The 25,856-nt window shown below is 43.8% G+C and overlaps 1 protein-coding gene across 1 annotated transcript in view; it reads right to left on the reverse strand.

Annotated features, from left to right (window-relative positions):
- CPM (carboxypeptidase M) overlaps positions 1–25,856 on the reverse strand; it is a 71,154-nt gene that overhangs the window by 3,777 nt on the left and 41,521 nt on the right. Inside the window, exons 3-7 of the mRNA XM_049782759.1 lie at positions 14,902–15,074; positions 12,419–12,603; positions 10,446–10,616; positions 6,009–6,161; positions 2,695–2,843 (exon numbers count right to left, since the gene is read on the reverse strand). Of these exons, the coding sequence (XP_049638716.1) occupies positions 2,695–2,843; positions 6,009–6,161; positions 10,446–10,616; positions 12,419–12,603; positions 14,902–15,074 (831 nt within the window). The remainder of the gene's footprint in view (positions 1–2,694; positions 2,844–6,008; positions 6,162–10,445; positions 10,617–12,418; positions 12,604–14,901; positions 15,075–25,856) is intronic.

Consider the following 25,856-nt stretch of genomic DNA (forward strand, 5'->3'; position numbering starts at 1 on the left):
TGGGGCCACACCTAATGATGTTCAAGGGTTACTCCTGGCTCTTCATCAGGAATTACTCCTGGAGTTGCTCAGGGGACCATACAGGATGCGAGGTATGGAATTTGGGTGGGCTGTGTACAAGACAAGTGCTCTACTTGCTGTACTTTGGCTTTAGCTCCTCAAGTACTTATTCTTTTTTCTTTTCAAAGGCTGAGCATTTGTCAGAGTTTTAATCTAGGGCCACATTCATTCAAAACCTGCGCTCTACCACTGAGCTATATCTCTGGTCTAGGTTCTTAATGCATTTAGTTTCTTTACTGTTATTCTGTATCTTCTCTTTTTAGGCAGAAATGAGTCAGAAACATGCCGCCAGTGTGGCCCAAAAACCAAAGTAAATAAATAAACTATGCCAAAATTAAAAAACAAAAAAGAACTGCATGGATCCAGTGATGCTACAGGCATTAGGGCCACACCTGGCCAGAGGGGCACTATTGAGGGCCAGGAATTGAACCAAAATCTCACTTATGCTAGACTTGAACCCCATTTTTTGTTTGTTTGTTTTGAGGTCACAGTGGCAGTGATCAGGGATGATGCATTCCTGGCAGGCTTGAGGAAACTTTATGGGGTTCCGGGTCAGCTGTGTGCAAGATAAGTGCCCTATCTTCTGTACTATCACTTCATCCCTAGCATGCAAGTTTTTATTTTTAAATTTTTTTTTTTTTTTTTTTTGGTTTTTGGGCCACACCCGGTGACGCTCAGGGGTTACTCCTGGCTATGCGCTCAGAAGTCGCTCCTGGCTTGGGGGACCATATGGGACGCCGGGGGATCGAACCGCGGTCCGTCTCCTAGGCTAGCGCAGGTAAGGCAGGCACCTTACCTCCAGCGCCACCGCCCGGCCCCTTATTTTTAAATTTTATTTTATTGAAACCATTGTGATTTACATAGTTGGGTTTCAGACATACAATGAATCTGGACCACCAGTGTTGATGCCACCAGTGTTGATCTCCTTCCACCATGTTCTCAGGGAGCACATAAGCTTTTAAGATCTCTCTCTCCATTTTTTTTTTTTGAGTCCCCATGATATTCAGGTTCTACTTGCATTCAAGGGCACCATGAGTCACTAGGGCTTGGTTCTAGGGCTCCTACCTGCAAAGAATGTGTTCGTTCAGGCCACTGATTATCTCCTGGCCCTCAATCTTTTTGTCTCTCTGTGTGTGGGGTACCCCCACCCTGTGGTATTCAGGGATTAATTCTGGCTCTATGCTCAGGCAGGCTTGAGGGACCATAGGGACAGCAGGGATCGAACCTGGATTGACCACAAATTGCCCTACCTGCAGTACTATTGCTTAGGCCCCATTTTATTATCTCATTTTAGTAATTATTATGTAATAACATGCCAGAGTGTGTTATTTGTTATAGAGTAATTCAACAGTTTCCTATATTGACTCACAAGGTTCTCATATAAATGAGGGCTCCCCTGCATAGTACATCTCATTTCTTGATTTTATTGAACTTAATTAATTTAGGGGACCACTCTGAGTGATGAGCCAGTGGCCCTGTGATGTCAGGAGCACCAGGGCCAGCCTGGTGGTGCTCAGGGTCCTTCCATGCTATACCTGCTGATTTGTTGGTGGCTATTTTGTGTCAGGGAAAGAACCTGGGATGGGAGAATATGCAAGGCATGTCCTTTAACTCTTGTAATGTCTCCTGGTCCTTGACTTTTAATTAAAAAATCTAACTGCTGGGGCCGGAGAGATAGCACATCGGTAGGGTGTTTGCCTTGCAAGCAGCCTACCCAGGACCGACGATGGGTCGAATCCCGGCATCCCATATGGTCCCCTGTGCCTGCCAAGAGCGATTTCTGAGCACAGAGCCAGGAGTAACCCCTGAGCACTGCTGGATATGGCCCCCCCCAAAAAAACCAAACAAACAAAAACAAAACAAATAAACCCAAACCCTAACTTCTGGGCTGGAGAGATAAGTATAGTGGGTAAGATGCTTGCCTTCCATTGACTCAGGTTCAATTTCTCTCACTAATGGACCAGAGTGATAGCATGGCGGTAGCACACAGATGACCTGGGTTTGATTCCCAGCATTCTATATGGTCCACTGAGCCTGCTAGGGGTGAATTCTGAGCGAAGGGCCAGGAGTAACCCCTGAGCACCTCTCAGGGTGTGGCCAATTTTTTTTTCCCCCTCTCATTACATTTGGTCCCTCACTACTGCCAGGAGTGATCCTTGAGCACAGAGCCAGGCGTAAACCACTAGCTCTCTTGGATGTCTCCAAAACAAAACAAAAATCAAAAATAAACCGTGGTTGCTAATTGAAAGAAAAACACGTAAGTTTTTGTTTTATTTGTGTGATTTCAATCCTCTTGCTCATCCAAGTCTGACATAATCTTTGCTTCTATCCTGATATCTTTATTTTTCTGACTGGAAAATATCCAAGTATTTAAGATCCTGTCTGGGTGGAAAAATACTGAGTTAAGAAATATTTTTTTTTTTTTGGGGCCACACCCAGCAGTGCTCAGGGGTTACTCCTGACTGTCTGCTCAGAAATAGCTCCTGGCAGGCACGGGGGACCATATGAGACACCCGGATTCGAACTAACCACCTTTGGTCCTGGATTGGCTGCTTGCAAGGCAAACACCACTGTGCTATCTCTCTGGGCCTGTTAAGTAATATTTTAATAGAAAAATGAAAACATCAAACTTACATTTATTAAATAGGTGCCAGGCAATAGAAGGAGGTAATATTCTCCAAATTTGTTGGTTCTGTAGGGACAGATGTGTTTTTTGTCTTGTACTTCTACAATTACGTTAGGTAATGGCTTTTTATCCTGATCAAAAACTTGACCCTTTACACCTGCAAGACAAAAAGAGAATTAAAAGTCAATACCAGGGGCCAGAGTGATAATACAGCAGATAGGGTGTTTGCTTTCCATGCTGTTGACCTGATTATGGTCTCTCGAGTTGCCAGAATAATGTATGAATGCAGAGCTTAAAGTAACTCCTGAGCACTGCTGGGTGTAGCTTTCTCAAAATGTTAATACCACATTTTATAGTACATGACACAAAAATGCTAATTAAGAAAAATATAGTGGTGGGCCAGAGAGATAGCACAGTGGTAGGGCATTTGCCTTGAACGCAGCCAATCCAGGACAGATGGTGGTTTGAATCTGGCATCCCATATGGTCCCCAAACCTGCCAGGGGCAATTTCTGAGTGCAGAGCCAGAAGTAACCCCTGAACACAGCCGGGTGTGACTCAAAAACAAAAACAAAACAAAACAAAACAAAGTAAAGAAAAGAAAAAAATATAGTGGATACTTACAAGCTGCTTTGACTTAATGTTGGAGAGGGAAGATTTGGAAAAATAATCGACACAAATGACACAAAACCACCTCTCTCTCTCTCTCTCTGTATTTTTTTTTTTTTTTTTTTTGGTTTTTGGGTCACACCCGGCAGTGCTCAGGGGTTACTCCTGGCTCTATGCTCAGAAATCGCTCCTGGCAGGCACGGGGGACCATATGGGACGCCGGGATTTGAACCACGGACCTTCTGCCTGAAAGGCAAACACCTTACCGCCATGCTATCTCTCTGGCCCCTCTCTCTCTGTATTTATGAACTTGATTGGAACTACGAGGAGGACAGTATTTGATTCATACTTGGCAGCGCGCAGGGATCACTTGTGATGATGCTCGGAGATTATAGGACTATAGGCACTGCTGGGGTGTGAACTAGGTCAGCTATGTGCAAGGCAAGTGTCTTACCCATTGTACTATCTTGTTGGCTTGTCAACTCAATTTTTAAAAAAGATATTCACAAAATATTCTTTGGCTTTTAATTGGAAACCAATATAGAGAACATTGCTATCAAATAACAATGCCCATGTGGTATTACTAAATTATTTTTGTTACGTCTGACAGTGTTTAGGGGTTACTCCTGGCTCTGTACTCAGCGGTTATTCCAATGGTGGTTGGGGTCTATATGGAATGCTGGGGATTGAGCCTGGGTTGGACATGGGCAAGATTACCATTTTACCAGCTGTGCTATTGCTCTTGCCCCATTATTATTACTATTATTATTATTATTTTAAATTATGGTTTTCCCCAGCAACATATTGGGGGCCCAGTAGCCACTCTCAGCAGTGCTTTGTTTTTTTTTGTTTTTGTTTTTGTTTTTGTTTTGTTTTTGTTTTTGGGCCATACCCAGTAACGCTCAGGGGTTACTCCTGGCTATGTGCTCAGAAGTTGCTCCTGGCTTGGGGGACCATATGGGACACCGGGGGATCGAACTGCGGTCCGTCCAAGGCTAGTGCAGGCAAGGCAGGCACCTTACCTTTAGCGCCACTGCCCGGCCCCTCAGCAGTGCTTTGGATTCCAAATGCAGGGCTGGGGATGAAACTCAGGGCCTTGTGCATGCTAGATATGTGCTCCATGATTTTGAAGTATTTCCCTGGTCCTATATGTGTGTATGTGTGTGTGTGTGTATGTCTGTATAAGAGAGAGAGAGAACATTAATAGAGAGAGAGAGAGAGAGAGAGAGAGAGAGAGAGAGAGAGAGAGAGAGAGAGAGAGAGAGAGAGAGAGAGAGAGAGAGAGAGAGAGAGAGAGAGAGAGAGAGAGAGAGAGAGAGAGAGAGAGAGAGAGAGAGAGAGAGAGAGAGAGAGAGAGAGAGAGAGAGAGAGAGAGAGAACATTAACGGAGCATTTAATTTTAAAGCAGGGGTGGGAAAGTTTCTGTCTGGAACCACAAGGGGGCAGAGTTGCCTCATGTAGATGGACTGGTGAGCCCTCCCTATAAGTAGTAATAATAGCCATGCTGGAATTCGTATGCTATTTAACAGTTTACAAAGACCCATCACTGGCATTATAATGTCCCCATGGCCATCAGAGCCCCTCTTAATGCAATCTTTAGCAATAGCATTAGCAGTTACCTGGAACATCCTTCACTTTCAGCTGCACTATCACATTGATGCTGATGAAGGAAGAATTTTAGCACAACCAGGAGTGATTCCCCTAAGTGCAGAGCCAGGAGTCAAACCTGAACACCATCAGGGATGGCCCCCCAAGTAAAAACAAAATGAAGTTTGGAAACATAAAAACAGGAAGAAAGAAAGAAGGAAGACAGTTAACAAGCTTATTGCAGGTAGAGGAGATGCTTGGCTGAAAGGTGACATTTTTATAAAATCCATTGTCACAGGGAATGGAATTCACCAATCTTTGTGTACTTGTGATAGGAGTGGCTGGAAAGATAGTTCTGAAAGGAGAAAGGGACATTATTTTAGGGGTGTGTGTGTTTGTGAAGCAGGTTATGCGGCCCTGTTTATGCCAGGAATCAACTCCTGAGCTTTATACATGCAAAACATGTGCTCTATCACTCAGCAAAATCTTTGGCCTCAAAGATTTTATTTGTTTTAACAAACTGTTCCAGCAAATCTGCTGCACATGTATGAGAATTGTCATTCTTGTCACAGTTAGTCTGTCCATCTTTGATAAAGACCAGAGAGCTAGTAAAAAAATAGAACGGGAAAGTTCCCAGTGTCAAGTCACTCAACAGAATTGAAGGGTGGGAGAAGTGAAGCTGATGGAACGATATCAACAATTAAATTCTAGGGAAATTGCAAAATGTCACCTCTTCACTAGATCTGTGATATTTGGGGGCAAGTGATATGCAAAGCAGCCTTTTCCTCCCAAAATATGTGATCGTGTAACGAAGTGAACCCCTATCTTATAATGCCTTTTGCTTTTTATTTTCAGTTCATTCACCAGGCCATATTAGGAGCATTTCAGATTTTATAACTTTTGTGAAAGTAACCTACACTACAAGTTTTCTCTTTTATGAACTATTAAGAATGAACACACTGCAAACACTAATGTAGAGAAATCTCAACCATCAATTCTAGTTCAGAATGCGCTGTATCAAGAGCTGTACCATGAGCCTGAACTGAGAAAACAAATAGCAGCCTGCATTTTCACAGCCCCCACATTTTAGTTTGCAGCCCCCCCATAATTATGAAAATCTTACAAACCTAAGTGCACCTGTTTGATGTATGTAATTAAGGAGACTTTGTTATCATTCCAGAAGGATGGCAACTTCTCCGGAGGAGGATATTTACAGCACGACAACTCCAAAGTAATTTCAAAACACTGGGCCCAGATGTAGTTGTAATCTTGCATTCCACCTATACACCAAGGAGAAAGGGATAGTCACCATTTTCAAGTTCTGAGCTTGGAGTGGTGCCAAGGGCCAAGATTCCTTGGGGACAAGTGAATCAGACAGTTGCAAGGCAAGTGCACATGCAAACAGGAAAAGATGAATTTGACATATTAGCATGTAAAAATCTAAGCTTGATTTTTTATTACCCAGGCATGACCAGGCAATCCTAAATAGTCCCATATGCGTAGCTTGGAGTGGTTCTGACTAAAGTTCAATGGCTCATCAGGATTAAGCGAGGGGTAAGAGAAAGGTCTCCTTACCCCCTTTTCAAACCTACATTACAAAAAAAAGCAACTTCAGAATACATCACCCGCCAGTGTGTGTGTGTGTGTGTGTGTGTGTGTGTGTGTGTGTGTGTGTGTGTGTGTGTATCTTTTTTGAGCCACACCTGGCAGCACGCAGGAGTTACTCCTGGCTCAGTGCTCAGAAATCGCTCCTGGCTCCGACGACCATATAGAATGCCAAGGATGGAACCTGTGCAAGCCAAGTGCAAGGCAAACGCTTTACCACATTTTTAGCACTACGGCCCCCAATGTACTTTAAACAGATATCAAATAGGGTGTTATATGTTATGTTATGTTATATGTTATGTTTCATTCATCAATATAGAAAGCTAAATTTACTAATTTGGGGATAATAATGATGGGCTTCCCGGCCCCTTTCTTCACCTTCTCATCCTGTCCCCTTCCCCTTTCCCCTGCCTCAGTTATTATTGGTCAACTTGGTCGGAAGTTCAGTGTGGGGCCTGAGGCTGTGATGCAGCAGTGCTGATAGTATAGGCACTACCCAGGCCACCCTAATGTGTTTAGGGTCATACCTAGCTATGTACCGAACAATATGGAATCAGGGATCAAACCAGATGTGGCTGCATGTAAGACGTATGCTTTATTCCTGCTTTATTTTTCTGCTTCCACCTCTTTTTCTCATTTTGACATCTCTAAAGACATATTCTGAAAGATTATGAACATTTCATGATTTCTTACATGCAAAAACTTTATATTTTAAAATTTGAACTGGGACATTTAAAAAATGTTGACTGTTTAGGGGGCTATACCTGGTGATAGGGGTTATATACCTGTTTAAGGGGTTATACCTGGTCAGGCCCCACACTGAACTTCTGACCAAGTTGACCAATAATAACTGAGGCAGGGGAAAGGGGAAGGGGACAGGATGAGAAGGTGAAGAAAGGGGCTGGGAAGCCCATCATTATTATCCCCAAATTAGTAAATTTAGCTTTCTATATTGATATAGACTATTCTTGGGTACCACATAGTGCCAAGGACTAAACTTGGGGTTTCCAGGTACAAAGTATGTACCTCTGACCCATTTCGAATCAAGATATCATGAATTTGATGATTGAAAAAAAATTCACTGTGCTGAAGTTTGACTAGAAACATCCCAGCCCCCCTTTTCTTGGTGGTACATTAGGCTTTAAACTCACTGTATTGGGGGCCCGGAGAGATAGCACAGCGGTGTTTGCCTTGCAAACCGATCCAGAACCAAAGGTGGTTGGTTCAAATCCCGGTGTCCCATATGGTTCCCCGTGCCTGCCAGGAGCTATTTCTGAGCAGATAGCCAGGAGTAACCCCTGAGCACCGCCGGGTGTGGCCAAAAACCAAAAAAAAAAAAAAAAAAAAAACCAAAAAAAAAAAACAAAAAAAAAAAACCAAAAAAAAAAAAAAACCCCAAAAAAACTCATTGTATTGAATTTGATAAAATATAGTGACTTTGAACAGTTTCTGCCAGGTTTTAATTTGCTGTACTTGAGATTTGTCCAAAAAGTATGTATTATGTATTCTTAATTCTGACAGGGATTTGGGAATGATTGCTACAGCAGCAGCAGAAGCAAAAAAGTAAAAAAGAACAAAAGAAAGAAAAAAAACCCTAACCCCCAAATTCCCATAGTAATAAACTATTACATCAAAATATTAAGTAGTATCTATATAGGTATAGGTTTCAGCTCTAAAGAAATTTCTATCCTTTACTTTTATAATATTTGTATAAAAATTTGACTTTACTATCAAAACAAAACAAAACAAAAAAAAAAGAGGGAGGAGAACAAAACAAGACAAAGTAAAAAAGCCCTTGGCTGGATGGCTGTCTCAGGTAGGAAGAAATTGAATGGGAAAACAGATGTGCAAAGCATGTAGGTTTGAGAATGCCAAATGCTGAGTGTGCAGCTCTGTATAGGACACTAGCCTAGCCTGCAAACATCCAGGCTGAACCGGTAGACACTGGTCTAGTCTTCTTCAACAGCTCCCCATCTGCTATTTTTCTCAGGATACAGAGCTTACCTATAGACCAAGAGACAAGTCCTGGTAGCAAAACTATCCTTTCCTGGTCATGTTCCTGGGTAATGTCCTATACATTTGGACTGTCCTCAAAGGGACAGACTCTCAAGGGATAGCCCTGCTACTGGAAGGAGTGGCTTGGCTTGGCTGAGAGCAACAAGCATGGACAAGGCAGGAGACAAGCTGGAGCCTATGGTGATGGTGGTGGTGGGGAGGTTGCATTTTGGACAACAGAGGTTGGGGTGCTTGGTGCTAATTGGCCTAGCTACCTCTCAAATGTGGCTTGTGCTTATCTGGAAAGATGGCAGGGAGTTGCACCCCCACAAAAGTACTAGCTCCTGAGAACGAGCTGAATGCCTGCATTTTAGCATGGCACCTGGGGGAAATGCAGCATGCAGTTGTGGGTCTGGGATGTCAGGTTAGCCAGCTTCCTTCTGAGACATGAATACTAGTCATCACTCTCATCTTTCCATTCTACGGCTCTGCTGGGATCGCTTTCTCAGTTCCCCAGCTGGGATAAGTCCTCCGATACTCCTGGAATTCTGCTTATGCCATTCCTTTGCCCTGTCCCCTATGGCAGTCTCCTTGCCTGCTTCCCTCCTTTTGTATAGAAAGAGGCTCCAAACTCTCCCTTTTCCACTGCATCCAGTTAGAAGTGCCTTTTCGTTTGGCAAACACAGTGGCTTTTCAATAAAAATACTTTGTGCAAATTCAGGTTTTTAGGGTGTTGTTTTTTTTTGTTTGTTTGTTTGTTTGTTGTTATTTGGTGGGCACAGCTGGCAATACTTGGGGCTTCCTTTTGGCCCTCTACTTAGGGATCACTCCTGGTAGGACTCAGGGACTATATAAGTGGTGTTGGGGATGAAAACCTGGCAGCGCCTTACATGCCTATCTCATCTCTCGGGGCCCCTGCTGGTTCTACAGGATGGGAGATGTGACTTGATGACAATACAAAATAAAATTGTGTCGTAGTCATGCATCAGATGAGAGGATATAGGAGTTTTGTTTTTGTTTTTGTTTTTGGACCACACTAGGTGACACTCAGGGGTTACTCCTGGCTATGTGCTCAGAAATCGCTCCTGGCTTGGGGGACCATGTGGGTGCTAGGGGATCAAACCTCAGTCCATCCTAGGTTAGTGTGTGCAAGGCAAATGCCCTACCATCTGTGCCACCACTCTGGCCCAGGAGTTGTTTTTTTTTTTTTTTTTTTAAAGGCCTTTTCTGTTCTGTCATATTTTGGTTGGATACTCTTGTAGGCACATGGTATGTTTTCTTTCTTTGTGTTTTTTTTTGTTTGTTTGTTTTCATTTTGTTTTTTTTGTTTCTGGGTCACATCCAGCAGCACTCAGGGGTTACTCCTAGCTCTGCACTCAGATATTGCTCCTGGCAGGCACAGCGGACCATATGGGATGCCTGGATACAAATTACCATTTGTCCTGAACCAGCTGCTTGCAATGCAAATGCTCTACTGTTGTGCTCTCTCTCCGGCTCGGTATGTTTTCTAAATCTATATTTTTCTTCTAATTTCACTGTCATCATAATTAGATGACCGTTCTTCCCTCTTTAGAGGATGAGATGTACCCTGTGCTCACCATTGCTGGTTTGTAGTGAATAAATACCCGAAACATGAAGGATGTTTGGGCAGGGATGGACACAACAGAGCATCAATGAGATGATTAGCGGCCCACTTCGCCCTGTGAGATCAGTGGGCAGACACAGGACTGAAGGAACTCTAGGAGATGGGGCCCAAGTAACACTAGAGCATCTGGGGCCCATGCAGGCCCCCTGAATGGAAGAACAAGAGCAATGGTTCTCAACTTTTTAAATAGGGGCCCAGTTCACAGACCGTTGGTGTCTGAAGTGAAGAAACAAAACGGGAACAAATACAGTATGTGGCCCATGGGCCGTAGTTTGAGGACCACTGAACAAGAACATGGGAGAGAGGAAGAGAGGCTCACCTTTTAGTGGGTACCAAGAATACCCATTTATGATTCCATTCGGAGCCTTAATATGATTTTTACACGCATCTCCGTTCTTCATGCTGGGATTATTGGAAGAATATGTATAGGCAAGATATTGAAATACATCATCATCTGGGGTTAAGCTTCGAGAGTGTGACGTCCCAGTTTCTGTAGATAAATGACAATCCTATTTGACTTCAGAGTAAGAGGAAATACACAACACCAGATTAATAAGTCCATATCACATCAGGCTCAGAGGGAAATCCTCTATATTTCTAACTTCCCTCGTTGTGGCCTCTTCCTTTGACCCCAATTTATTGGTTGGTCCTATTGTGCTGTCATCCACTCCTCCATTTATGTGATTTTCACCTGTGATTCTCTTGAAATATCCTGGGGGCCTGCAAGGGGACTGAGAAATACTATATACTTCCATAAAGTCTCCCTCTACACTTCTTTCTAGTTTTTGTTTGTTTGTTAGTTTGTTTTTGTTTTTGGTCACACCCAGCAGTGCTCAGGGGTTCCTCCTGGCCCTGTGCTCAGAAATTGCTCCTGGAAGGCTCAGGGGATCATATGGGATGTCGGGATTTGAACCACTGTCCTTCTGCATGTAAGGCAAATGTCCAACCTCCATGCTATCTCTCCGGCTCCTTTCTAGTTTTTATTTATTTATTTTAGGGGGCCACACCAGGTGGTGCTCAAGGCTTACTCCTGGCTCTGTTTAGGACTAATTCCCAGTGGTGGTTGGTGCGAGGAGGTGCATATATGGTACTAGGGATTGAACCTTGTCAGCTGTATGCAAGGCAAGTGCCTTGACCCCTGTGATATTTCCATTCTTTCTAGTTTGTAATGAGTATTATAAGGTGATACCCCATAAAACAAGCCATTTCATTTCATGCAAATCTTTTCATATTTAGGGCTGGAGAATAGCACAGCAGTAGGGCATTGACCTTCTGCATGCAAGGTAAATGCCCTACCTCCATGTTATTTCTCTGGCCCCGAAATTGCAATATTATAACGCCTTGATAAGAAACCTTATTCTACAGAACTTCAAGAGGAGTAACAGTTCTCTTTTATTTATTTATTTTTTTTTGGGTTACTCCTGGCTCTATGCTTAGAAATCACTCCTGGCAGGTTCGGAGGACCACATGGGATGCCAGGATTTGAACCACCGTCCTTTTGCATGCAAGGCAAACAGCCTACCTCCATGCTATCTCTCAGGCCCTAGTAACAGTTCTTACTCATAAGATTAGCAAAGAGGGGACTGGAGAAATAGTGCAGTGGGTAAGGCATTTGCTTTGCATTGCAGCCAACCTGAGTTGATCCCCAGCTTCAGTGCAGAACCAGGAATAACCCTTGAACATATCACCAGATCTGAGCTCAAAACTGAAAAAAAAAAAAGATGGAAGGTACTAAGAAGGAAATAGGGGCCCGGAGAGAGCACAGCGGCGTTTGCCTTGCAAGCAGCAGATCCAGGACCAAAGGTGGTTGGTTCAAATCCCAGTGTCCCATATGGTCCCCCGTGCCTGCCAGGAGCTATTTCTGAGCAGATAGCCAGGAGTAACCCCTGAGCACTGCCGGGTGTGGCCCAAAAACAAAACAAAACAAAACAAAACAAAGAAGGAAATAGAATGCTGTCTCCCTATTTTACCAAAAGAAAAAAAATGAACCAAGAGCTTAGTTCTTCTTTTGTTTGTTTCTGTCTCACATCTAGCTGTATTCCTGGCTTTGTGCCCAGAGATCACTCTTGCAGGGCTCTGGGGACCGTATATGGATCTAATCCATGTTGGCAGTATGCAAGGCTAGTGCCTTAACACCTGCACTATGTGCCATAACAACTTCTCAGCTGACCCAGAAGTGCTGGAGGTGGTAGTGGTGGCTGGGAGCAAGGGGTGAGATATTTGATCCGCAGCCAGAGGCAGAGTGGCAGTTCCACTCCAGACGTGGTGAGAGCTGGGCTCACCTTTGCTTACCTGGAATGCCATTGTCAAATGGGTAACTGGCCACCTGGGCGCCGCCATGGAGATTTGCAGAGAGGACGAAGGTCTCTGTTTTCAGCCACTCCAGAACTGCCTTGGTTTCAGGCTGAGTTGTCTCGTTGTTAAACTCAAAAGCATCAGGGAAGTTTCTATTCAGGTCATAGTTATTACTGTTCTCCCTGGAAAAGAAAGTTTGGAGGGTTTTCTGATGGTCTTGTAGTGTCTGGATGTCTGTGGTGTTCAGATCTTTGGTCTGGACTTACGTGGTTTTTTTTTTGCGGGGGGTTTGGGTCACATCTGGTGATGTTCAGGGGTTATTCCTGGCTCTGCACTCAGAAATTGGTCCTGGCTCAGGGGACCATATGGAATGCCAGGGATCGAACTGCAGTCCGTCCTGGGTCAGCCTTGTGCAAGGCAAACGTCCTATCACTGTGCTATTGCTCTGGTCCTGGACTTAAGGTTTTTTTTTCTAACGATAATTACATGGGGAGTGTGAGGCTGAGGCAACCTCTGCGAGCCCCACCTGACATGCACATGCTATGAAGTCCCCTGTAGAGTGGCCTGTTCTGCTCAGCTGTTCGAGGGATGTGTTTGTTTCTCAGGCCTTTTGCTCTTGGAAGCCTGTCTTTTGGGACTTGAGAGCCCAAGGCTGGTCCCTTAGAGAGTTCCTAAGGAGCCAGGATGAGGTACTAGGCAGAGGTGGTGAAGAGGAGAGGAGTGACAGATTGAGTGCCTTGATCTGGTCTTCTGATATGTTATCTTTACATTAGCCCGGAGATCCCCATGGCACACATTAAATGCTTTCCTGCTCTGCCCAGCTCCTACCCCTGACTTACAGATCTGAGAGCAAATCACAGGGACCTACTAAGTAGCTGTTTGCAACACAGCCACGGATTATACACATCATAGAAGTAGGCTTCTCAATGCCAATGTATTTCTAAAAAGTAGACTTGGTATGTTTAAATATTCTGTAAATGGGGTTGAAGAGATAGTAGAGCAGGTATGGTGCTTGCCCTGCATGCAGCCGACCCAGGTTCAATACCTCTCCACCCCCTAGTCCCCTGAGCATGGCCAGGAGTGATTTTTGAGTGCAGAGCCAGGAGTAAGCCCTTAGCATTGCCTGGTGTGGTCCCTAAATCAAAATAAATAAATAAATACATAAATAAATAAATATGTTAGACGGATTCAAAGTTGTAGGCAATCAAATGGTAACTGATTTGGTAGTTCTTGGGTTTTTGGGTTTTCTTTGCTTTTGAGCCACTCTCTGGTACCCAGAGTTACTCTGAGCCCTGTCTACTTCTCTATGACCAGACAGTGCAGGGGATCAAAGCTGGGCCTTTATCAAGCAAAGCATGGATGAGCTGAGTGCAGGGAGAAATCTTCCAGCCACCCATGATTAGTCCTTGCAGATTAAGGAACTTGTAATCATTGAGGGCCAAGGCCTTGGGGATTTAACAACAAACTCAATGCACCGGATTCCTGCACTTAGGGAGCTGAGCCTGTCAAAGGAGAGATACAACACAAGAAATTAGACCCTTCTGACTATGCTATGAAGGCTACGAGGGACTTTAACCAGGAACCACAAGTGGTGGGAACAGGAATTTGAGGTGAGCAAGAAAGACTTTCAAGGGGCCAGAGCGGTGGCACAAGTGGTAGGGCAACTGCCTTGCATGCGCTAGCCTAGGACGGACCACGGTTCAATCCCTCGGTGTCCCATATGGTCCCCAAAGCCAGGAATGATTTCTGAGCTTATCGTCAGGAGTAACCCCTGAGCATCACTAGTTGTGGGTCCCCCAAAAGAAAACAAAACAAACAAAAGACTTTCCAGAAAATGGGGCTGGGGCAGGGCAGTTGGCTGGGATGGAATAAAGAAGTCATGGGATCTCCCATAAGGTCTTTTTTTTTTCTTTTGTTATACCCAACTGTTTTCAGGGCTTATTCCTGGCTTTGTACTCAGGAATCACCCCTGGTAGTGCTCCCACAGAACCAGGAGGAGTCCTTGCTGATTAGGACCTTTGGTTGTTTTGTTTTTGTTTTTATTTTTTAACTTCATTATTTAATTTTTTACTTTTTTACCTTTCCCTTCCCTTTGTGGTGGTGGTTTGTTGGCCAAATGCACACTTCAGTTGTGGGGTTTGCACACATGTGGTTGTGGTGCCGGTTACTTATTCCCCCCAGACACACAGCAGTGTGTCCAAGAGGACACTCAAAACCTAGGGTTGGAGCTCACAGGGTCTGCCTGCACGGGGGTTCAGTGTTTGTAATAGAGAGGCCATTCTTTTTTTTGGGGGGGGGTTGGGTTTTGGGTCACACACAGCAGCTCTCAGGGTTTCCTCCTGGCTCTGCACTCAGAAATCGTTCCTGGCAGGCTTGGGGAACCCTATGGGATGCCGGGATTCGAACCACCATCCTTCTGCATGCAAGGCAAACACCCTACCTCCATGCTATCTCTCTGGCCTGAGAGAAGCCATTCTTACCTTCCATCACTGTAGTAACAATCAGGTATTTTAACAGCTTCGAATCCATCTGGGTTCATGGTCGGCATGATGTGTATCCGGGTACTGTTGATTAACTGTGTGATTTCAGGGTCTTTTCCATCATTGGTCACAAGATAGTCAATTAAGTGGAGCAACAGTTCCCTCCCGACAGTCTGAATACATAAAGAAAAAAGGGAAGGTGTTTCAGTCTTTCAAGGCGGATTACAGGAAAACAATAAAGACAGCTCCGCAAGCACTGACTCCCCAATCAGACCTTACAAAAAGATGCCTAAGGGGTTGGAGTGATAGCATGGCTTTGCATGTGGCTGACCCCAGGTTAGATATCCCCAGCATCCTATATGGTCCCTGAGCACTGTCAGAAATGATGCCTGAGCACAGAGCCAGGAGTAATCATGAGCACCGCAGGGTGTGGTTTCCCAACAAAACAAAACAAAACAAAACAAAATGACCTGAGACCCCTTTTTCTCAAGCCAACAAGTATTCTGACAAGTGACTCAATTGTTGGCCATGCTGAGTTATTTGTTAGTAAAAGTGATTTTTATTTTTATTTAAATGTTTTTGTTTTTGGTCACACTCGGTGGTGCTCAGGGTTACTCCTGGCTCTGGGCTCAAAAATCGCTCCTGGCAGGCTTGGAGGTCCATATGGGGTGCCGGGAATTGAACCCAGGTCCATCCAGGGTTGACCCTGTGCTATCTCTCTGGCCCTACTAGTGATTTTTAAATAAATAAATTGATTTTAAAGAAGTGTCCAGTCTGGCTGGAGAGACAGTACAGGGGTAAGTTGCTTGCCTTCCTTGAATGCAGCTAAATCTGGTTTAATCCCTGGTATTACATTGGAACCCCCCACCCTCACCCCAACATGGCCACAGGTCACTCCAAAGCCAAGAATTGTCCCTGAGCACTGCCAGGCGTGATCTAGTCCGCTGTCCCCTCATTCTCCAAGTACGAATCTGTAAAGAATTTGCTTTTAAAAAAAGAATGGGAAACTGGGTCTGTTTTGCTTGCCTTCCCAGGCTGAAGTGGGAACTGGGGAGGAGGAACTGAACAGGCCTGGGTGTTTGAATGACAGACCGAGACCACTGTGTTAGATGTACTATCTCTTCCACCCCAACATATGTACATATTAATATAGAAAAATCTAGGGGCCGGAGAGCACAGCGGTAGGGCATTTGCCTTGCACACGGCTGATCCAGGACGGACCTTGGTTCGATCCCTGGCATCCCATATGTTCCCTTGAGCCAGGAGTGATTTCTGAATGCACAGCCAGGAGTAACCCCTAAGCCCCAAACCCAACGCCCCCCAAAAAAGCAACAAAAGAAAAGAAAAGAAAAAGAAAAATCCAAGGTTCTGGTAAGCACCATTTAAGCTTCTTTTTTTTTTTTTATCCGTTTATTTCAAAATTTTATTTCCAAATTATGTATTCCTGATTTCCCTGTCCTTGTGTTTCCTGCTACCTGAAACTTTAGTTATTTGTATATCCTTGCGAATTTTGCCATAGCTGTACATTCTTCTGTAATATTACTGTTTGTTTTAAGTTACCTCACTTTTGACTTACAAAACATGAAAATATATTTCGTTACTTGTTTGCTGGATATATGTATTCGATGTATGTTACATAAATACATGACTATGAAGAGAAAATGTTCCTTGCACATAAAGTACTCTTTTGACCATAAATGATTAGGAAGCCAAAGGCCTGTGATAGATCTTGCTTTAAATTCTCAAAGGAAGGGCCGGAGCAGTGGCGTTGTGGTCTGGCATATGCCTTGCATGTGGCTGACCTAGGACAGACCTCGATTTGATCCCCCAGCATCCCATATGGTCCCCTGAGCCAGGAGCGATTTCTGAGCAAAGAGCCAGGAATAACCCCTGAGCATCACAGAAATTCACATTTTAGCATTATTATAAAAAGGTTTGATTGGCTATTTTCAGTTTTTTTTTTCTTTTTTGGTTTTTGGGTCACACCTGGCGGCACTCAGTGGTTGGTTACTCCTGACTCTACACTCAGAAATCACTCCTGGCAGGCTTGGGGGACCATATGGGATGCCGTGATTTGAACCACCGTCCTTCTGCATGCAAGGCAAATGCCCTGCCTCCATGCTATCTCTCTGGCCCCTTATTTTCAGTTTTCTTTTTATTTTCCCATTTGTTTTTTTGAGTAGGTCCTGGCAATGCTCAGGACGTTCACCTGGCTGTTTTTAGTGACCACAGGACCATATGCAGTGTTTGGGATTGAACCAGGAATAGCTACATGCAAGGCAAACATCACTGTGTACTATCTGTCTGGCCTCAACTTATTGGTTTCTCCCTAAATCTTTTTTTTTTTTAATTTTGGGCCACACCCTATGATGCTCAAGAGTTATTCCTGGCTATGTTCTCAGAAATTGTTCCTGGTTTGGGGGACCATATGGGATGCTGGGGGATCGAACCAAGGTCCATCGTGGGTCAGCAGCATGCAAAACCTCTGTGCCATGGCTCCAGGCCCTCCCTGAACCTTTTAATTCCCCTTCTCTTCTTTCTGTTAATTCAACGACAGGTGACACTCTTGGTTGTGATGCTTGTGGAGAGAGAGCAGCACTTTGGGCTCAGGTGCTACGTTCTGTTGTGGTGTTACGTTGTTGTGCTGCTGGCGAACTCAGATGGCAGAGTTGCAGGGACTGTGCCTGATACCAGAGGGTGGCACCGAGATCAGTCTTGCAGCTTTATGCTTACAAGGCAAATGCTTCTGCCATGGAAGCAGGGGATTGGGGGACCCCTGGCCCTATAGTCTTGGATTTAAGGAATGTGCTTATGTTTCAAGGACTGTTTACTTCTTAGATAAGATCAGAAGCTGTTGAGGATTTAGAGCTGGTACTTTGTTCTGGGGCAGCAGGCCATAAACAGGGACAGAGTTGCATAGGCCTGGTTATTGGCAGTGGGCAGGAAGATATTCTCAATGACAGCACCGCTGTAGGAATTCAGCTTAGTGATCAAGGATGGACAATCCTAGCACTCTCGTGGGAAGCAGATTTTGTGAGCTTGCTATCTGAGTGAACACAGAGTAATTTGAAATTGGAACTCGGGAAATTTGGAAGATGTGAATTATATACTCATGGGGAGACAAAATTTAATTCCATTTTTTCTACTCATGTCTCTTCTTTCACTCCGTTTTTGTTTTTAAGGTAAAAATTGTCATTTGAAAACTCCTTTCAAAGCTAGCAATCAAGAAAAAAAGTTAAGCAAGTCGAATGTTCTGGGGGGCCGGAGCAATAGCACAGTGGTAGGGCATTTGCCTTGCATGTAGCGGACCTGGAATGAACCTGGGTTCGATTACACCTTTCTGCTTGTGCTATTGCTTTGGCCCTTATACTTTTCTTTTTTTTTTTTTTTGAGCATGTGGCAGTGCTCAGGGCTTATTCCTGGATCTATTATCTGATATCAAACATGGTGGGGCTCAGGGGACCATATGGGGTGCCAGAGAATCAAATCTAATCTTGCATGCAAGGCAAGTGCCCTACTTGCTTTACTATCTCTCTGAACCCCAAATAAACCTATTTTAAAGATTATACTTTAAATTTTTTACATTAATTTTGTCTTTATTTTATTATATTTTTGGGGGTCACAGCTGGCTATGCTCAGGGGTTACTCCTGGCTCTGTGCACAAGAATTACTCTTTGTAGGCTCAGGGGCCATATGGGATACCAGGGATTGAACCTGGGTCAGCAAGGAAAATACCCTATCCATGGTACTATCACTCTGGCCCTGTCTTTTTTTTTTTTTTGGCCCCACCTGGTGACACTCAGGGATTACTCCTGACTATGCACTCAGAAATCACTCCTGGCTCAGGGGACCATATTGGGTGCTGGGGATCGAACCGAGGTCCATCCTGAGATAGCCGCGTGCAAGGCAAGCACCCTACCACTGCACTACTGCTCCAGCCCCTCTGGCCCTGTCTTGATTTTAGAAGAATCTTCTGATAGTTTACTTAAAGAAAAAATTTATCATATTCATCAATTTATCATACTTATATTTCTGTCTCATTCATGGATGCTTCATTTTTATTATTTTATTTCACTCTGATTTCTATGAAATTTACCCGATTTTTATTAAGTAAATTACAATTAAATTTTGTACATATTTGACACATTTTCATTCTTTGTGTCACCTTACTGTAGAAATACAGATGTTTCGAATGATGTTTGACAAATATTAATGATGATTATTTCTGGATGATACATTCTAAATGATTTTTATTTTATTTTATTTTTCTAGTGTCACTTTTTTTGTTTGTTTATTTGGGGCCATACCTGGTGACTCTCAAGAATTATTCCTGGCTCAGGAATTACCTCTTACAGTGCTCAGAGGGATCATAGTTGATGCCGGGGATCGAACCTGTGTAGGCCATGTGCAAGGCAAATGTTCTCCTTGCTGTGCTGTTGCTCTGGCCCCCGAGTGTCACTTTTTTTTTTTTTTTTTTGGCCTCACCCGGCAGTGCTCAGGGGTTACTCTTGGCTCTGTGTTTAGAAATTGATCCTGGCAGGCTTGGGGACCAAATGGGATGCCGGGAATCGAATCACTGTCTGTCCAGGATCCGCTGTGTGCAAGGCAAATGCCCTACCACTGTGCTATCTCTCTGACCAGAGTGTCACTTTTTTTTTGGGGGGGGCACACCTGGTGATGCTCAGGGGTTACTCCTGGCTATGCACTCAGAAGTTGCTCCTGGCTTGGGGGACCCTATGGGATGTTGGGGGATCAAACCGCTGTCTTCCTAGGTCAAGCACCTTACCGCTGTGCCACCACTCCTGCCTGCCTAGTGTCACTTTTTAAAGACCCACACTAGTTTATAAATACAGTAAAATCATGAGTCTTTTAAGGAAAAAAATGTATAACCGAGATATCTGTAGCAATATTAAAAACCACAAATTCTGGGGCCGGCGAGCTGGCGCTAGAGGTAAGGTGTCTGCCTTGCAAGCGCTAGCCAAGGAAAGATTGCGACCACGGTTCGATCCCCCGGCATCCCATATGGTCCCCCAAGCCAGGGGCAATTTCTGAGTGCTTAGCCAGGAGTAACCCCTGAGCATCAAACAGGTGTGGCCTGAAAAACCAACCAACCAACCAAACAAACAAAACCACAAATTCTGTCTTTTGATCATTTATTTACATTCTTGGTTTTGGTACCTGGATATGCTCAAAGGTTGGTTACTACTGGCTCTGCATTCAGGAATTACTTCTGGCAGTACCTGGGGATTCGGGGGATGAGATGAGATACCGGGGATCAAACGTGGGTGGCCATGTGTAACCTACTTGTTGTATATGGCTCCAGCTCCATTTCTGTCTTTTTAATTAATTAATTAATTAATTAGTCTTTATTGGGCCATACCTGGTGGCACTCAGAGGTTACACTTGGCTCTTTGCTCAGAAATCTTTACTGGCAGGTTTGTGGGCCATATGGGATGCCAGGGATCGAACCTGGGTTGGCTGCATACAAGGCAACTGCCCTGCCCTCTCTACTGTGCTATTGATCCGGCCCCTCTGCCTTTTTTTTTTTTTAAAGGAGTCTCTTCAGAGGTGTTTGGACCACTTGGGTGACACACAGCTGATGGGACACAGGTTATACAGGGATTGAACTCAAGATTGAGAGCATGTATCCTGTTTCTTTTAGTCTCAGACCCATAAATTCTTTTTTTTTTTTTGGGCCACACCCGGCGGTGCTCAGGGTTACTCCTGGCTATCTGCTCAGAAATAGCTCCTGGCAGACACGGGGGACCATATGGGACACCGGGATTCGAACCAACCACCTTTGGTCCTGGATTGGCCGTTTGCAAGGCAAACGCCGCTGTGCCGGGCCCAGACCCATAAATTCTTAACTGCAGCAAATTAAAATCTTGGAAACCTGATAACAAGTCAATTTAAAACCAGATCATTTAAAAAATGCTGAGGCAAATGGATGGAATTTCAGAAGGAATTAAGAGTCTTCTTTTTGTTGGGTCACAGTTTGCTGCCTCCTTAACAGTAGACTTACGCCAAATATTATTCAAATTAATTCTTCCCAGCCTTAATATAAATGTCTCAAGTACTCATCCATATTTTATTTATAAAATGTCCTTTTTTTAAAAAAAAACATCAAAACTTTAAATATGAAACCTTAGTCTAAAATTATAAAGGAATGTTGTCAAAATAGTCACTTAACCAGAATTTTATTTAAGCTGCTCACTTTTTATTTTGTGAGTGTAGAATTAATAAAAGAATTCCCAATAGAGTCAGTAGAAGGCCAGAAAAACACACTAGCCTCTGGAACCACTCACTGATAACTCATTTCATCATTAAAACAGCAGTGACCGAGACACCAGAAAATAAATGTATTTGCATTCTTACTTTTTTTCAGAAAATAAATGTATTTGCATTCTTACTTTTTTTCAGTCAACTTGGAATTTTTCAGATTCAAATTAGTTTTAGCTCTTCTGAGGATGTTTATAAACAATGGATATGTAAAATAAACAATCACAATTTAGGGAATGTTTACATAAGACAGAATGACAAAGGAATTTATGATGGAATCTGGGGTTTTATTTTTATTTGTTTGTTTTTGGGTCACGAGTCTGCACTCAGAATCACTCCTGGCAGTGCTCAGGGAGACCTGTGGCATGCCAGGGATCAAACCCAGGTTGGCCGTGCAAGTGCCCTGCCCACTATACTGTGCTCCAATTCTATGGAATCTATTTTTGAAATGCTGTTCTTTAATGCAACTGCTGGGGAAAATGTTTGTCAGCTCTGGGGTTCTATAACGGCCTGGTACAGATATAATCCATTTCTCTGTATGCCTACTTACACTTTTTATTCTTCAAATATCGGCCTAAATCAGTCTCTAATATACCTTTTTTTTTGGGGGGGGGCACACTTGGTGACGCTCAGGAATTACTCCTGGCTCTGCGCTCAGCAATCACTCCTAGCTTGGGGACCATATGGGATGCCGGGGGATCCAACCTTGGTTCGTCCTAGGCTAGTGTGGTCAAGGCAGATGCTTCATTGCTTGCACTACCGCTCTGGCCCCTAATATACCTTTTTTAATCTTCCACACTCTGGGTTCTACCATCACCTATAAAGTTTCATAACTAGTTTCACACCCATATTCTCTAACCCTATTCAATTATTCAATTACATGACTGGACTACGTGACCTGGTCTGACCACTGCACACCCCAACTTTATCCCGGCTTCCTCTTACCCTTGTATCATACTGCTCAGTTTCTGTGATATCAAGTACCAACAACAGACTGTGGGTTACTATTGACAAGGTCAAGACCATTCTGAAGAGGAACTTCCTGAGGACTTAACATGCATAGTGATGAAAGATGTACCAACTGTGATTCATTTCATTTGACAAATTTTAAGTATTAAACAAAATGTACTCTCATGGCAGCCCACCTTCTGATCATGCTTAGGATTTCAGGTAACTAGGCAACCTTATTCAGCCTTATCAACAAGGGAGATAGAAAGAATATTTTATGAAGACCTTAATACAGGCTTAAAGGAATACTTTACTTAAAATAAAGTTTACTCTTGATTTTCTTTTTGTTTTTGGGCCACACTTGGTGATGCTCAGGAGTTACTCCTGGCTAAGCATAGTTCAGAAATCGCTTCTGGCTTGGCAGACCATATGGGATGCTGGGGTATCGAATCGTGGTCTGTCCCAGGTTAGTGTGTGCAAGGCAAATGCTCTACTGCTTGCGCCACTGCTCTGGCTCCTGGCTCTTGATTCTTTTTTTTTTTTTTTTTTTTTTTTTTGGTTTTTGGGCCACACCCGGTAACACTCAGGAGTTACTCCTGGCTATGTGCTCAGAAGTTGTTCCTGGCTTGGGGGACCATATGGGACACCGGGGGATCGAACCGCGGTCCGTCCAAGGCTAGCGCAGGGAAGGCAGGCACCTTACCTTTAGCGCCACCACCCGGCCCTGGCTCTTGATTCTTTTGGAAAGGATTTCCATCTTTTGGAAAGGATTTCCAAACACCACACTTCATAACCGAGGATATTTTGCTCTTATGTAGGATAGTGGTAGAAAAATGCCTAGACATTGGCATTTGGAGAGGAATAGGTTTTAATTTTTTTTTCATTTTATTTTGTTTCAGTAAATTTGGCATCTCAATTGCATATTGCCTACAAATCCTAGATTTTCAAACAGCCAAAATTTCAGATATTCTGGTACTCTTTTATGTTAACTATTAAATTACCCTTTATTTAGTTTTGGGTTTGGGGCCAAAAATGTCCAGCAATACTCAGGGGTAACTCCTAGCTCTGTACTCAGGGATCACTCCTAGCAGGGGTCAGGAGGACAATATGTGGTGCCAGGGCCAAGCCAAGCCACCTGTTTGCAAGGCAAGTGCCCTACCCCATTCTACTACCTTTACTGGGCCTTCCATGGCCTGGAGTGATAGCACAACAGGTAGGGCTTTTGCCTTGCTTGCAGATGACCCAGATTCAATCCTCATCATTCCATCTGGTCCTGCTAGGAGTCTGCCAGGAGTGATTTCTAAGCACAGAGTCAGGAGTAACCTGTGAGTGCCACAAGGTATGCCCCCTCAAAAACAAAAGGTCTTGAAAAGTAAAGTTTTGCACTCTACAACTGAGCTATACAGCTCGTTTCTAAAACATTTGAACAAATAAGTGTATCTTAAAAGCCATCTTTTTTTTAACATTTATTATATATTTTTTCATTTATTATATTAAAAAATAATATCTTTAAGCACCAGGATTACAAACATGTTTGTAGTTGGGTTTCAGTCATAAACATCACCCCCCTTCACCAGTGCAACATTCCCACCACCAATGTCCCCACCTGCTTCCCAACCCCTGCCTGTATTCGAGACAGGCATTCTACTTCTCTCACTCATTAAGATTGTCATGATAGTTGTTAGTGTAGTTATTTCTCTAACTGAACTCACTAGTCTTTGTGGAAAGAAAAGCCATCTCTGAAACCTAGTAAAATATGTAATTCCTTTACTTTTAGGTCAAAAATATGATTATTGGGGCCAGAGTGATAGCACAGCATTTGCCTTGCATGGCCAACCCAGGTTCATCCCAGCATCTCATGTGGTCCCCTGAGCCTGCCAGGAGCAATTTCTGAGCACAGGGCAGGAATAAGCCCTGAGCACTACTAGGTGTGGCCCCAAATCGAAACAAAACAAAAGTATGATCATTATGGAAGTATGTGATTCTGGGGTTGGCTTTGGGCAAGGCAACCACCTTATCCACTGTATCTTTTTTCCTTTTTATAACTAATAAACTGACTTTTTTTCTTTTTTGTAACTAAGTTTTAAAAATTAACCTTTAATTTTTTTAAAAGGAGGCCTAATTCTAGGGTCAGAGAGATGATTCTGAGAGCTGCGTGCCCTAAGCCATGGATATAAACATTGTAAAGACATTATCTTTACTAGAATAATTTTAAGGGGGACCTGGAGTGCTTGCTTTATGGGAGAACCCTCTGATCCCTGAGCACAGCCTGAAGCAACCCCACATCACTGAGCAGGAAGTGTCCCCTGAGCATTTTGGGGTATGGTCCCCAGACCAAAAAAAAAAAAAAAAAGAGAAAGAAAGAGCCTGATTCTAAAACATGCATAGAGACAAACAAAAAAGATCATGGGAAAAAAAGGCAGGTGTAATGGGCATATTTGGGTCCTCCTCCTGCTGCTGCTGCTAATTCTGACATCATCTGGCACCAGGGGAGGTGGGAAAAGATCCAGGAATAAATTTTTGTTTGTTTGTTTGTTATGGGGTATCCCTGACCATACTCAAAGGCGACTCCTGCTGGTGCTCAGGACTGTTACCTCATGTCAGAGGCCAATCTGGGGTTGTGGCCAAAGCAGCTACATGGAAGGCAAATGCCTTCCCCTCTGTTCTATCTCGCCAGCCCCAATACGAGTTTCTTGAAAATACTCTGTAAGTTCCAAAGATCTGAGAGAAGAAGGATGGGAGGTAGTTGAATCTATTACTGAGAGTGACCCCTATGCTCCTGGGTGTAAGCTCCTGACCTCCCCAGCTCTGCGGCTGATCCAGAACAGACTGTGGTTTGATCCCCTGCATCTCACATGGTCTCCCAAGCCAGGAGCGATTTCTGAGCGCAGAGTCAGGAGTAACTCGAGTGCTGCCCAAAAATCAAAAAGAAAAAAAAATAGATCTTTTTCAGGGAAAAAACCTCACCATACATGACCCAGAGATCTTCTAACATAGCTACCAGCCAAATACAAGGGGTGACAGTGTTTCAGGTCCCCACCGTGCAAAGACACCGAGAAATTTCCTTCGCTTAATGAGTAGACACAATACACTAATGCCTGGAGCAGCAAGCTGCCAGGCATTTGGGAGAGTGCTCGGAAGGAGTGAGTGAACTGCTTTTGGGACTAACTGAAGGCAAGGCTTCTGGCTTATCTCTAGAAGCTGCAGTCCCGGGGGTTCATTTCTAAGTAGCGAGCTGCAACCTCTGCCATGCAGGAATTCAATAAATAAACATCCGAAGTCAATGAGTCCCATATGTCTCTGATTAAACTGGACTCCAGTGGACGGTGATCCATAGACTTGATAGCCACAGGGTCAGGAAGTGAGAGCTGGGCTGCAGGGAACACTTGTTTCAGTAGAAACAACTTAGGCCTGACTCCCAGAAATGTGGAGTCTATCATTTCTTTTGTATTTTATTTTTTTTATTTTATTCAGTGCTGGGGATCAAACTTAGGGCCTCACAGAGGCAAACCAAGTGCTCTGCCTTTGAACAACATCTCCAGCCTGAACATGACATTTTTCTTTAGATTTTTTTTTTTTTTGGGTCACACCCAGCATCGCTCAGGGGTTACTCCTGGCTCTACACTCAGAAATTGCTCCTGGCAGGCTCAGGGACCATATGGGATGCTGGGATTCGAACCACCATCCTTCTGGATGCAAGGCAAACGCCTTACCTCCATGCTATCTCT

The sequence above is a fragment of the Suncus etruscus genome, chromosome 11 (genome assembly GCF_024139225.1).
Source record: "Suncus etruscus isolate mSunEtr1 chromosome 11, mSunEtr1.pri.cur, whole genome shotgun sequence".
NCBI lineage: Eukaryota > Metazoa > Chordata > Mammalia > Eulipotyphla > Soricidae > Suncus > Suncus etruscus.